General features: G+C 39.1%; 1 protein-coding gene across 10 annotated transcripts in view; it reads left to right on the plus strand.

Annotated features, from left to right (window-relative positions):
* Positions 1-14,908, plus strand: part of KDM4C (lysine demethylase 4C) — a 463,532-nt gene that overhangs the window by 13,343 nt on the left and 435,281 nt on the right. For 9 of the 10 annotated variants that reach the window (XR_010920738.1, XR_010920740.1, XR_010920739.1 and 6 more), the window contains exon 2: positions 14,304-14,465. Coding sequence is in view for 6 of the 10 variants with exons in the window: in XM_067553078.1 (XP_067409179.1) it covers positions 14,322-14,465 (144 nt within the window). In the remaining 4 variants the exon portion in view is untranslated. Of the gene's footprint in view, positions 1-7,007; positions 7,042-14,303; positions 14,466-14,908 lie in introns of those variants that run through there. The other variant, XM_067553079.1, reaches the window with a different exon arrangement.

Raw genomic sequence — 14,908 nt, forward strand, 5'->3', positions numbered from 1 at the left:
TTAATTATTTTAACAACCTCTATCTCTTATGTTCTGCCTTGTTCCTACTGTTAAGAATAAACAATACTTAGCCTTTTAAGCCAATCTTGTCACTGTACTTACCATTGATAACCATTTCTGAAGGGAAGTACTGTAGATGCTGAACCCAGTTGGATCTGCGGGGTATGCGCAGTGGACCCACAGGGTACTGTAGCCTAGGACTCTTTCTAAGAGTGGGAGGATTGTATGATTCCATTCCAGAAAATGTAAAGGCACAAGGTCTGGTACCTCAAGGAGAGAGTTCAGAGAGACCAGAGAAGGGTCAGAGGTTTATCTAGCCCTGTAACCACGACGAAGTCCACAGGGTCTTTTGTAGTAGTAGCCATAGTGGCCTTGGGCGGAGGTAATGCTGTTCTTTTTTCATGACTCCCATGCCTACGTTGTTTGAATTTGGTTGTAGATTTGTGTCATAGCATCTGTTTGTGGAAAGTCTTTTGTCTTGGTTTTTGTAACATCTAGATGTAAAGAAAGTGTGTATTAGGACATGAAAAAATCCTAAAATCCAAAATGTTGGAATTTATCATGCCTTATGGGAGAAACATACTATAAAGTTGTGATGCTCTTTTTAATTAGTAGTATTGGAGTAAAGGTATTTTGTGGAGAGGAGAGTCATGTCATTAAAGAAGAACACAATTATTTTTTTATATTAGTTTTGCAGGAATACTTTCAGTTTTATTTTTACCCTGTTACTTTAGTACATCAGTCATCTGATATACTAGATTTTTTGAGGGTATGGGAAACTCTCAATACCTCCAGATTATCCAATAAATAAGGCACAATTTGGGAATACTGTAAGTAAAGTTCACATAATTATTGGCCTTATCGAAAAAGATCATGTGCCAAAAGTAAGAAGTGTATCAGAGATGTACAGTCTGGTCACAACAAGGAAACAACATTTCTGAAAAATGTGCGGTTAATGGCAGTATAGTTTGAACATCCATGTTCTTTCACATAGTGCTAACTACATTTTTATAGCAAGTTCCTTATAGCCATCTCCCCACCCACTTGTGGTCATGTGACATCCATGTGGCACATACAGCTATTTCTTACATAGAAAAGTTAATAGTAGCAAAGTATTTAATTTGTCTTTTGATGAACTTTAGCACCTGGAAATAAGGAAAAGAAGACAGCATCTTGTGACTTGCCAGCTTCCCATGTACCACTCGCAGTTGGAAGGCTGACGACACTGAAAGATACTTGAGTTCTGTAGCACTTTAAAGACTAACAATTTTAATTTCAGTAGGCATAAGCTTTCGTGAGCCTCAGCTCACTTCCTCAAATGCAGTTGGTAGAAATGATACAGCAAAATAAGAAATATAGTAATATTTTAGATATTAATAGAGAATATATTTTCTGTGTTTCCTATTTTGCTGTATCATTTCTACCAACTGCATCTGAGGAAGTGAGCTGAGGCTCACGAAAGCTTATGCCTACTGAAATTAAAATTGTTAGTCTTTAAAGTGCTACAGAACTCGAGTTGTTTTTGCTGTATACAGACTGACACGGCTACCCCTCTGGAACTGAAAGATACTGTTGTATTCAACCAGCTTTAATATATTACATCTATTATTTAGTGGTATTTCATATATGTAAGAATAAAACATACAGGAGGATTGCCAGAAAGACTGCCATGTTAATGTCTAATAAATATAATATTTTAAAATAACATACTATTGACACATTATTTTTTTTTTTACTGTTTTTATATTATATCTCAGGGCACAATTCAGACCTCCTTCAGCATGCTACTTGTACTACCAGCATTATGAGACTGGTAGCTCTGGAAATGAAATTTCACGGGTGGGTTTGTTTGTTCTCAGCTAAACTTTTCAGCACTGTTTATGAGGTTGTAGCAGGCACTCACGTTAAAGTTAATGAGTTCCACGTATAAGTGTGCATGAAAAAAAAAAGTCACTGTTAAAGGTAAGGCTATGAAAAAAAGAGATTACTTTAGATGTTTTTCTTTTCTTGCCCATTTCTGAAAATCAGCTGTTTTAAAATGTCTGGTCACACCATTAGTCAAAAGTGTAGAGGAGTAGTATCTATGGCGATGGTGCTCAAACTTTTCCTGTCACACCCCCCCCTTACCAGTCATGGAATCTGTCCATGCCACCCCTCCCTTACTGTACAGTTGGCTTAGCAGAAGAGTTTGGGCTGATGGTGGAGCTGGGGGTAGAACTGGAGAGGGGGAGGAGCTGGGGTTAGAGGCAGAGGTGACCTGGGGGCAGAGAGAGAATGAGGTCAGAGCTGGGCTGGGGACAGACCTGGGCTGAGGGTGGAGCCAGGCGGGTGGCAGAGCGAGGCTGGGAGGTGCTTTCTCCACACCCCCTTGCGGGCTGACCTGGGCCCTGCCATGCACCCTTGAACATTCCTCCACGTCCCCTTATGGGATTCCCCACAGTTTGGGGGACCACTGGTTTTTGAGTTTAATCCTGCTCATGTTGAAATCAATTAACTTTCATGAGTCATTTTGTAAATTGTTTTAAAAAAAAATGTTATTTCTACAATCAAGTTAAGGAAATAAAACCTGGAAATAAAAGTTTGCTGCCTATTCAAATTGCTTCAAACAGCAACTGAGTACTCAAATAGCCTAAAATGTGATTTTTTTTTTTTTAAAGCAATTTTGGATCTGTATGTCTATTTAGTCATGTAGGTGAACCATTAAAGCACTGCACATTCAGATTTTTTTATTAAAATTCCTGACTGAGTCTTTGTGTGTCCAAGTAAGGGTAAATAATTCTAGATCTTAAAATTTTTAGGAATATGCACATTTTTTAATTGACTGTAAGTGACAGCCTTTACATTTCTGCTGGGTGCCAACCCAACCATGATGTTTAAGTTAGAAGAATTGTATATTTTAAAAATAGAATTTTTGAAGATTTAACAAGATCAGATGTATGTGTGGCAGCCAAATACCATAAATATTGACTTCAGAATTCCTAATAAATTCATAAGTTCTGGCTTTTCTGTTTCAAAGTCAGGTGCACAGACTTCATTTGAGCATTTAGTTACTTCCATAAGTAGAAAGATTTTGCAAAAATAAATTGAAGTTGTTTCCATTTTGCAGAGTTTGAAATGGACCCATTTTCCAATTTTTGTCAGAATAGATCATATTGATCAATATTTTTAATCAAAATCATTTTCCTGTTTTTTGGACCAACTTTATTCACAACTCTGTGGCTTTATACGCCTCCCTCTATGCATGGAAAAACTTTCTATTTCCGTCTGCCAGCTCCAATCCCACTTCTCTCCTTCCTACCCCTCCTCTTGCTCCTGAATTAATACTTTCTTAGGCTATGCAGCTGTGCCGCTGCTTCTGGTGAAGACGCTGTCTTGTCTGCTTAATAACTGCTGCCTCTGTGAGAGGTGGTAGCTATGTCAGCAGGAGAAGCTCTCCCGTGCCTGCTGACATAGTGCTTTCCACACCAGCGTTTAGGTCGATATAATTTACATCACTCAGTGGTGTGGATTATTCATACCTTTGAGTGATGTAAATTATATCAGAGTAATCTGTAGTGTAGACATAGCCTTAGTAAACTCCCAGCCATAATTGTTCTGTTATCATATGTGCCCCTCAAACATCACTAGTAGGGAGAAGATGGAAAGAAAAGTATGGGAAAATTTACTAAATAATCTGAGATCTATGTGAACTGAAGTGATGCTTTGCTAAGAGTTATCTTCTTTGTCTTTCATGCCTTCCTTACTTTTATCATCCATTCTGGAATTTACTGCTTTGTGGTGTGTCTAATTTAAATGGTAAAATATTTAGTGCATGGACCCTCCCATTTTATATGTCTTTGTGTGTTAAGTACTGTAGCTGTGATGATGAAATAATCTGAGTCTCATAAACAAAACTGTGTGGTCATTATGGCATTGTTATGTAACCTGTATCTTAATCTTTGCCTGGCAGTATACTAGCTGGTGGCTGTGTGTGCAGCATAACAGCAGTGGCAGGCCAGATTCTCTCCATCTTTGCATGTCTTGCATAGTGCTCTCCCAAATCCAGAAGCCAAACCTAGCTCCATGTACCCACCAAAAGAAAACACCCGCTGATAGCATTTTGGAGGAGTGCTGCCTTCCAGATTTGCATAGGTTAGCAAAATTCTACAGATGTGCTAGTGGAGGCTGGGACAAGAGTAGCAATCAGTTCATTGTACCTGAGGAGAGAGAAAAGAAGTGGATAGACCCTAAAGAAAAAGCAGGGGAGCTTGAAAGTAAGTGAGAAGAGGGAATATTGTGAGAGGTAACCTTATTCTGGAATTCAAGATGATAGATTTTGTGCAACTTCAATTCCAGAATAAGCTTTTCAGTAGTATCAGTGTTGCTAGTTCAACTTAATAGGGCAAATTAGGTGACATTGGTGTCTGGTGCATTATGTGCAGTTTGTTTTAAAATGACCATCAAAATCAATTTCCAAATTAGAGTTTTATTAAATTACACGTTGAAGTCATATTATTCCCTTTTGACTTCTAAAATGCAAAACAAGTTACTGTGGGGGGAAGAGGAAAGCTGTGATTAGCAAAACAAAATTGTTGCACCAGAAGATGCTATTTAATAGCTTGACAGCTTTGAGCGTGTGTGGCAAAGGGACAAAAGGTGATTCTCCTGGCTCCCTTTGTTAGAGAGAAGTCGCAGCTGGCTCACAGTAATTTGGATTTGTGAGATTCAGGTAACTCTGGTTGAATCTGGAGGCCCTTTCTTTCTGTTACGATATAAAAATAAAATGTAACCATAGATTCTTCTCTTGCTCCATTTTGCATAATTGAGTGTATGGTGTGCAATTAAGTGCATACTATGGTACACGTCTATTCTACAATATAGGTAATTACCCTCATTTACCAGGCCAGACCCTGATTTTTGCCAAGAAATGCAGACAGTTATTACTGTTTTCCCCTTCCCTTACTTTTCTTTGGCAGCTTCCCTGCAGTTTGGTATAGGAAGATTTCATCATCTGTTTACTTTGGTAATTAATATATATGTACCAATGTGAAGAAAATCACTTCTAAAAACTCAGTTGTTTGGTCCTGTACACACCAAGCTACTTCTGCACTCTAACAGGATGACTTTAAAAAAAAAAAACAACCAAAACCCACACCCCAACATTCCCACTACCAGCAAAACAGGTGAAATATCATGTTTGCATCTTAGACTATGTAGAAGTTGGTAGCAATCACCTTTAAAAGTTTTCTTCTTGCTTTGGGTGAAGCAATGGATGTTGGAAATGGAATGGAAAGAATGGATGTTTCAAGTGCTGTAGTTTAATATTGACACTAAAATATTCATCATCAGGCTTCAGAGTCAGTATGTTGAGCTGAATGGGTACAACTCATGATTCCTTAAGCTGTTGTTTCAGGCTGTCTGCAGACTCAGGCAAACATTGCTACATTGTTGATGAGTTCCAGAGGGGTAGCCCTGTTAATCTGTTTTTAGCAAAACAATGAGAGTTCTGTATCACCTTAAAGACTAATATATTTATTTGGGCATAAGCTTTCATGGGCAGAAACCCACTTCATCAGACGTTGTGGGTTTGTTAGCCTTTAAAGTGCTACAGGACTCTCGTTGTTTTTGCTGTATACAGACTAACACGGCTACCCCTCTGGAACTTCTGGGTTGACAGTTTCTCTGCTTCCAAAGTGGGCTTGCCTCTTTGAGGATTGGACACTGGTCATTGAGTAGGAAACTGGCCCATAGGAGGAGGGGCTTGGGCTGGAGCCCAGGCTCTGGGGCCCTGCCCCCTTGTGCAATTTATAGGTAGCCTGAGCCCCATGAGCCTGAGTCAGCTGACATGGGCCAGCCATGGATGTTTTATTGCAGTGTAGACATAGCCTATATGTTGCACTGAAGTTACTAGTTATTATATGATGTCTCATAATTAGCCTGGAATGCAGCCATACAGTTTTAATTCCCAGAGCTATTCATAGGAACTCTCTCTGTGCAGATGGAGGTACTCTTAGGTAGCATATGCATTTACACTAGATTTCAGACTATTTGACAAGGTATAGAATGGTGAGTAAGGAGGAAATAGAGTAGAGTAGATATGTATTCTGTAGAGGTAACCTGCAAGTCATGTTAATGAGACAAGTGTACTTTTTTTTAATTGTCTGAAGATGAAGGCCTGAAAATCAAATGGATAAACAGAGATCAAATATCCTGTTTGACCTATTTCCAGTGATGGTTAGCTGCCAATGAGGGCTTATAAATAGCAAATATCCACTATTATGTATATATTACAGTAGTGAGCATGAACACAGATCAGGCCATAAATGCATATCATTTAGCATGGTTGTGTGTAGCTTTTTAAATTAAATTATCTGCACTAGAATACAGGTCATATTTAATTAGTATTTGACACCAAATAGAATTTCTTTTTCCTTTCAGTTACAATAGCTCTGACAAATGAGTTTAATTCCTCCTACTGTTACAAATAGCAGCTGGAGATCAGAAATCAGAATGGTGGGGCTGTCATTCCTTACATGTTAAGGATTCACACTGTCACTACTCACTTGTTTCCAATCTTCAGTGGGTGGAAGCAACCTTTTTTCTGGCAATTACATTTTTCCTGTCAGGAATGCAACTGGGCAATGATAGCCAAAGAAATTTTGTATCTGTCTGATTTTCTCTTGCATTACACTAGCTGAAAATCCATTTCTACGAGAATCTCTCTTCCTCTTGTCTTTATCTTTTACTGCCACAGCCGCTCTTTCATGAGCCACAGTCTCACATTTCACTTCGTCTTTGTTTTAATTTTGTTTTATGAAATAATTTATCATGAATATTCTGGAGATTAAATGAAATGCTCATAAGTGTAAAGTAATTCATGCTTAAATGCTTGCAGGATTCTGCCAGTAGATTATAAGCTTTTTGTACTTTACGTCATTTGAGGCACCGTGTAAATGTATGGTACTATATAACTGATTTTGACGGCAATATATATTTACTTTTTTTGTCTACACTAGTTGGTAGGAGGAAGTAAAAGAAGGAATTGAAGATACAAATTAGCAGGTAACAAATTACCCTTTTTTCTCCAGAGTTCTTTCCCTCCCCTTGCAATATAGAGATTTTTATTTTAAATCAAGCAATTGATTTTGTTCTGAGTGAGTGAGTGAGACACACTATTTGATTCTGAAGTAAAATCCTGACAAATTCCAGCCCAGACTTTCTAGTACATTTTTCCCTCATTGAGTAAGTTGTTGGGCATTAACCCTCCTGCTCTTAGATACCTGTGTCTATCCTTCACTGTATCTATTTGGCCAGTAAAGTAGGAAAATACCAGCAAACTAAAACTTAATTCTTCAAGGCAGCCATAGGAACTTCAGGAAGGCAGTGCTCACTGGGGCTGCCCAAGTGGCATCTGAAAGATCTGAATGTCTAGAGAAGAGAATATAAAATACAGTACAAAGCTAACCACCTCAGTTTCTTACTGTTATTTTTCCTTTCTGGAAAAATAACAGTATGTGATCATATAATTAAAATTGTATCATAACTTATACACACCTGGGGGCTTAATTAAGTTGCACAGGCAACCTTAATTCTGGCTTTTTTTTTTTTTTTTTTTTTTAGTCCTTGACTTTTCAATCTTACTATGCTTTTAATGTGTTGTGGGTTGATTTTGGATGTGATTATATGTATACACTGTTTTGCTTGGTTAGCAAAAGGTGCAGAGAATGAAATCCTGTCTGTAGTATATCCACCAAGACACTGTCTGGTGGGGGCAAGAGAGGAAGAAGTGCTGTGCCTGTAAACAACTGTAATGATGCTGTTGCTACTGCTCCAACTATAAAATATCAGCACATGCATAGAACATGATTGTGCAGAATGGTACAAAGACATCAATATGAGTTTAGGATAGGTACATTAGTCATGAGTCATGTGTAGTGATTTCAAATAAAGTGCAATTAAGACCTTTTACACTGAACTATTTGTTGTCTTCTTTATGCCACATTCTAAAGCAGGCTTTCTGCAGAGAAAGTTTTTAGTGGTTTTAAAAGTTAGGTTGGTAGTATCTTTTGTCTTCTACTTATAAAGCCACGCTGCCTTACTACCATTAATCAAATTGTATAGGAAGAGGATAGCATAAGAATAAAAAGGAAAATCACATTTCCCCCCCAGTCCTGCACACAGACTGAATGAGGACAAAGTTTAAATATAAATTAATTTGAAATATTTGTCTACACAGATATGTTCTAACCATGTGAATGACTTGTAGACTGGAAAGATCTAAAATAAAAAATCATAATAGAAGCAGAATATATGTTCATAGAGAGTTCAGTTATTGAGAAATTTTCCATAATTTCAATGAAGGATTAATAAACAAATTCTTAATGTATCAAAATACTAGATTATTTGTACATAGTATAGTATGGCATGATCAAGTATGTTTCTAGTCTCAATCTGCTCCTTGAAATATTTCAAAATTCTAAAATATATATTTACTGCTTGATAAATTATCATAGTGATTGTTATTAATGGAACTTATGCTCACAAGGTGAGACTTTAAGTATTGGTTTCCTTCCCCTATAGAAGATAAACTTAGAAGCAACTTCTGAAGGGGAGAGGAGCTGTTCTCAAGCCACAGCCACTGAGTAAAGATTATAAAGATAAACAAGCAAGAGTAATGAATGAACTAAGCCCCCACAACTTTTGTATCATCTGATCTTTAGCAGCAATTTTCTCTTTAGTACAGTAGCGGAAGTGGACATTAAAGAGATGCAGTCTTTAGCTCTCATGGTAGAGATCTGATAATATATTTTAACAATTGATGATTAATCAATAAAACATTGTTCTGGTGCCACTTGTTAAAATCTGTATTTGTTTCAGGATTTCCATTATCTTCTGCACAAAGATCATATCGGTGTAGGGAATTTATACTATTTAGGTAATATTTATTTATTTTTATATAGCACCTCTCAGAAATTATCAGTGGGCCTGATCCATTTCCCATTGACTTCAACTGAAATTGGACCAAGTCCAAGGTGCTGCATAGTTTTATGGAGGTGTTGGTAATGATTATGCTTAAGGCTGAACCTGGACTCCCATATCAAGCCCTGTTTTATTCCTCCTCTGACTTTTGTTTGCAGAAACTGATCTGTTTGTAATCTAGGATGCTGAAAATAGGTGTGAGAAGAATTTTTCCAAGGATTGAGGAATGCAGGATGCTTAATCAAAAGTTTGAAACAAGTTTAAATGTATACCCAGTGTTATGACTCTTTGATTCATATGTTCTTAATAGTGGCACACGATTGTACAGCAGTTCTTCATGGGCAGAGCCTAGGGTGCCTCTTCCATATTGAGTATTTCCTAGGAGAAAACTGTTTAGGAATTTTAATTCTTACAGGTGGGACCAATCCTTATGGAAGGAATCAGGCTAGATAAACCTGATTTCATTATCTATTTTACTGGAGAGCTATACAGGGAAAAGTACCAATGCATGTCATGAAAGCCGTCCATTTAATTAATACCTAGCCCTGACTCTGCTTAGCTTGTGAGTTCTGAAAAGATCACAGCACATTGCAGTATTTCTTTTGGAAACCACTTTCAGTACCCTTCCTGGTAGCAGAGAACATGGGCTGTTTTTTAACATATGAAACACTGCAAGTGGCAGAAGTCAGTGAAGACAGATGCAGACATCTGGAAGTTTTGGCCAAGTAGCCATGACTTTATTAATTCTATGACAGTAATTTCAGGGCAGCTTGTCCTGGAAATAGTGAAAAAAGGAAAGAGTCATCAATGTCTGTCACCTGGCCCTGCTTGGCCTCATAGAATGGCTCAGGCTTGTCCAAAAAGCCAATCCCTCTTCCTCAGAAAGGCATACTGCAAGTTAATTTTCTGGGAAAGGGGAAGCTTCCCCCAAACCACCTGACATCTATGGTTTTGAGGGAACCAACTACCAAACCCGTATGTATATGGGAGGAGTGAATTCACACTCTGTTGCCAGGACCTACCACCACAGATCCTGTTAGACTTGTGCTCTGCTGACCTATCCCACCAGTTTTTAATCCAGATGATGATACCATGGTTGAATGCCTCAGTCCAATGTCCAAAAGATGCACAGTATCTTAAAGGATATCAGAGGAGCTGGACAAAATTCCTCCATGCTGCAATGTTTGGCCTCCTGCTAAACAAGCAAACAACCCCAGCTTGGCCAACGACCTCAGTGGATTGAGGGAAGCAGCTGCCTCAGGGTTTTCTGGTCCAACTTCTCTTGGAGGAGGAGCTTATGTCCTTGTTCATGACCAAATCCTCGTCCTTAAAATAGATGAAGAGGACATATGGCAGGGTGCTGCCCCCACAGCTCCTGAAACTAGGGCAGCATTTGGTCTCACTGCAAGCCCCACTGACTCTGCCACCCATGCTATACTTGTCCCAGGAAAAGCCCACCTACACTCTGTGCAGACACATTGCTACCTATTTGTGTGCCCAATGCCCTGTGCTTTGGCCCATAAGCCAGCTGGGAAAGGGAATCTGCTGATCATGTTGATTCAGTCTGGCCCCTGAAACTAGAAGGAAAGATAAGCACTGAGTGTGGGCACAAATTGGGGAGTGATATCATGGTCAGCTCTGCTTGCTGACAAATGGAAGCCAAATCTGATCAGATACATGTTCTACACAGACAGAGCACCACCTACCTAATGCCTGAACCTGGGCTTAGCAGATCTTGAATAAGAGGGAAGAAGTCCTTGTGTATGAACAGAAAGCTTTTACTCAAAGCTTGCATAAGGAGATGGATGACAAAGCAGCTACCGAACAGGCCACATAATCCAGACACTCACCTCAGGCCTGGCTCAAGCGTATAGAAAGTGATGTGAAGGTCAAAATCTTCTGCATTAGTCAAGTCTTCCCTGATGAATGTGCTAGCATTGGCCTCCCTCTGCCCCTACTGCAAACTTGCTTACCAGGAGTATGCTGAAAGGCTACCCTGAACAACAGGGCCTCCTGCCCAGTGCTAGTAACTTTGGGCAAGGCACCCATAATGGTATGCACCATAGTGAGTGTGAATGGGTGGCACCCGCTCCTCGGGGGTTTCTAAGACCTAGCCAAACCTTCCATTGTTGAGCACACCATGAAACCACTTCACAGAGCAGGGTATCTGGCAGCCTGTGCTCTGAATGAAAATGGCCACTAGGTATGAGGTCACTGTAGAGTAAATGGAACCTTGCTGCCTAGGGCATTGGCCCACATGTTTCAAAGAATGGGTCACAAGTCATGGAATTTAGCAACCTTCCAACAAGACAGGTGAAAGCAGCCTGGTGGTATCACAAGGTAACTGGGAGCACAGACTGATTCACTAATGCCAGTCTTGGGTTACTCCTTTCCATAGATGCTTCAGCAGCATCATAGGCTCCCACTCAGCAGTAGGGGCATAACAGTGACATTTCAACTGAAGTGGAGATGGAAGGAAAGGGACACACTTGGTGGAAATGACTCCAAGGAGCCTATATGCCAGGTATATCAGGTATTCCTCAATTGATTACCATTAAGAACATTATTGAATGCTTCAACTGTGTACACCTTCCACAAATGCCCCAACTGTGTGTACATATGTGTAGCTCCCTTCCATTAAAAAGCCACTGTATGAAAAAATATCCAGAAATCAAAATAATACAATTCACCAGTCTAAGCCAAACATCTGTGTCAGGTTCCTTAACATCTGTTTCTCAGAACAAAGGAAAGGAATCTGAATGAAACCAGTAAAAATAGGTGAATAACCGAACTGTATCAACCACATGTCCCTCTTGTAGGTTTTAACAGAGAAACAGTTTTAAAAAAATGCCAAGCTATTAAGTCCAAGGTTTCATCTCAAACAACTTCCTAGATACAAAGAAAAAGTGGGGAGTCGAGAGGAACTTACTGAAGGTGCGGGTCAGGAAAAAATATCAAGCTGATCAGTGCGAAGAGAAGGAGGCTGGTGTATGTATATGTGGGAGAGCTAATCTTCCACAGGCAGCTTTGCAGAGCAGCAGTACACACAAAACCAAACTGAAGAAGGCAGGATACTGTGGCCAAATTAGTGGTGTGTGTGCGTGCGCTCTCTCACTCTAAGACACACACACACACACACTGAGGAAGACAGGATTTTGCAACCAAACCATGATTATTAAATTCATTCCCCAGATGGAGAAAATGAGGCTTGAGTTAAGGGACTTGCTCAAGGGCATTCAGGAAGTCGCTGGAGTAGATGAGAGAAAAATTCAGCAGTCCTGACTCTTCGTTCTCAACCGCTAACCACTGTGCCACAGTCCTTTCCAAGCAGTGACCATACAGAGAAATTAGGAGGGTAGGGGGAGATGAGATGAGAGCCACAGCTGACAATGGAGAAGGTAAGGAAGGAAAGGAGAGGATATCCCCAAATTTTGCAAAAAGCAGCAGGCGTAAAGCAGTGGCATCAAGACTGGAGAGGATTATCCAAAGAGTGACTGCAGAGTACCAGGAATATCTTGCTGTGGTGGAGGGCAGGGAAGGGAAGGACCTTCATCTGTTTTGTGTACCAATATCAACTGCTCTGTGCCCCCAGCCAGCCAAGCTAAGAGCCTGTTGCAGGGTTCAAGACTACCCAATGAGAGCCCTCTTTTTAGAGGTACTGCCCCATTGTCTTAGTTGCAACAGGGCAACGTTAGGGTTGGTGGCCTCCCTTTTGGGGTCTTGCCCACAATCCCACACTGTTGGGAAGATGAACATGTCTTAATTCCAGTTAATTTCAATTTTGTATTTTTCATTTTTGCATGACAGATTCCAGTATGTTAGAACAGATACTTATTGCTCATGGAAGCCACACATTTAGCACAGCATATTTAAAAATACTATCAAATTGAGCTAAGATGTTTTAATATATAAACTGTTTTAACTTTCTCTTTCATAGTTGTGATCACATATTTTGTTACATTTTGAGCTAGAATTAGGAGTATGTGGTTGATATTTAATGTTGATGCTTTAAAATAATATTTTCCGAGCAAAAAAGTGACCATCTTGAATTGTATACTATGTTTTTTCCTAGCTATGATTTTGCATGGGGCAAAATAAAACTGATGACTTACATTGAGCTGACATTTCTTATAACATTTTGATTCTTTTTGTGCTATATGATGCAACTTCTCTAAAAAAATCAAAGGTTGAATTATTGAATTAAGTTCTGCTGTGAGGTATGCACAGGTTGCAAACCCAAAAAGTATGCCTTTGATCCCATAATGATCTGTATGGATGATGGGGTCTGTACTATCCGATACAATTGCAGGATTGGGGTTTATATTTCTGTAGCAGAAGCATAAAGATATGAAAACCATGTAAGTGGACACTCATTTCGTGAGTACTGTGTTTTTGTATGAGAGATAAGAATGTATTTTTTATTGCTTTTAATTAAATGAAATAAATAATTACTCTTATTATTGACAAAACATATGGGAGGGAGAGGACTGGTCCTGTTTCTCTATGCCTTTGATATATATACTTTAAAGCCTATTAAAAGAAACAGTGAGGGGAAGGAGAGTCTTGTGGTTAAGGAGTCAGGAAATCTGGGTTCAGTTCTTGTCTGTGCAACAAATTTCTGGTGTGACCTAGGACAAGTTACTTAGGGTTAGTGTACACTGGAAGCACTACAGTGATGCAGCTGCAGCGCTACTAGTGCAGGCACTCTATGCCGATAGGAGAGAGCTCTCCCATCAGCATAATGACCTACCTCTTTGAGTGGTGGTAGCTCTCCTGCCATCATAGTGCTGTCCATACTGGTACTTACACTTATGTCACTCGGGAGAGGAGGGGAGGGCTTATTTATGTCTCTGAATGACATAAATTATACCGACATAAGGGCTAGTGTAAACAAACCCTTAAATCACTCTGTGTCTCAATTCCCCATGTGTAAAATGGGAATAATGAGACTTTGCTGCCAAAGACGAATATTGTGAGGTGCTTGCTTGGGTTTTGTGGTGATGGAGGGCCATATAGTGTAAATACCTAAGACATACAGTGTATTGGAGATGAACCAGCCCAAGCAGATGCTACTATAATATTAAAAATTACATTTAGAACTGTTATTCATGATTGGGTTCACCAGTTTGGGTAATGCCTGAACAATCTAGTCCTAAAGGAGTAGGAAGAAAATGTTCAACTTTTATATTGTATTCTTACATAGCAACCTGGGAGAGCGCATTTAAAAAGCATTCTTCCAGTTAGAAGCAGATATATTGATATATTTTTGGAAACTATTTTCATTAAAGGATTTTTCATTTCAATATATGTTATCCTTATTAATAACATACTTTAATTTTTATCAGGGCTGATATTGAGCCACAATGGCTGCTGCAGTCTCGGACAGTCCTCCAAACCCAAGCTGCAAAATTATGACTTTTAGGCCTTCCATGAATGAATTCAGGGAGTTCAACAAATACTTAGCGTACATGGAATCAAAAGGTGCTCATCGCGCTGGACTTGCAAAGGTAAAACATCTTTTACATAAAAGAACAAGTATTTTCAGCCTTTTACAAAACTGATGGTTTTAATTTTAATAATTTTTCAAATGGTTATCCCATGGTAGCTGTTGTTCTGTCACTCTTCTTTAACAAGCATATAAACAAAGAAAAAAAGAAAATATATGTTGTCCTCCACATACCCACAAATCATTAGTTTTTGCTATTATCATCACAAGGAATGTGACAAGAAAAATCTCTATTTGTGGTGGGCAAAGTCTGTGCTTAGCAGTGCAGTCCAAAACAGAAAATTCATAATATAAATCAGGGGATCCAGTATAGTAATATAGGAGTCCATCCTGCAAACATTTAAAGATGTGCATAACTTTACTGACATGAATAGTTGCATTGAAGTCAATGGGTCTACTTGTGAATAAAATGAAGCACTTTCTTAAGTGTTTACAGAATCTGGC

The sequence above is a fragment of the Emydura macquarii genome, unplaced genomic scaffold (genome assembly GCF_026122565.2).
Source record: "Emydura macquarii macquarii isolate MOO-44397 ecotype Brisbane River unplaced genomic scaffold, CSIRO-AGI_Emac_v2 contig_1451, whole genome shotgun sequence".
Taxonomy (NCBI): Eukaryota; Metazoa; Chordata; order Testudines; family Chelidae; genus Emydura; species Emydura macquarii.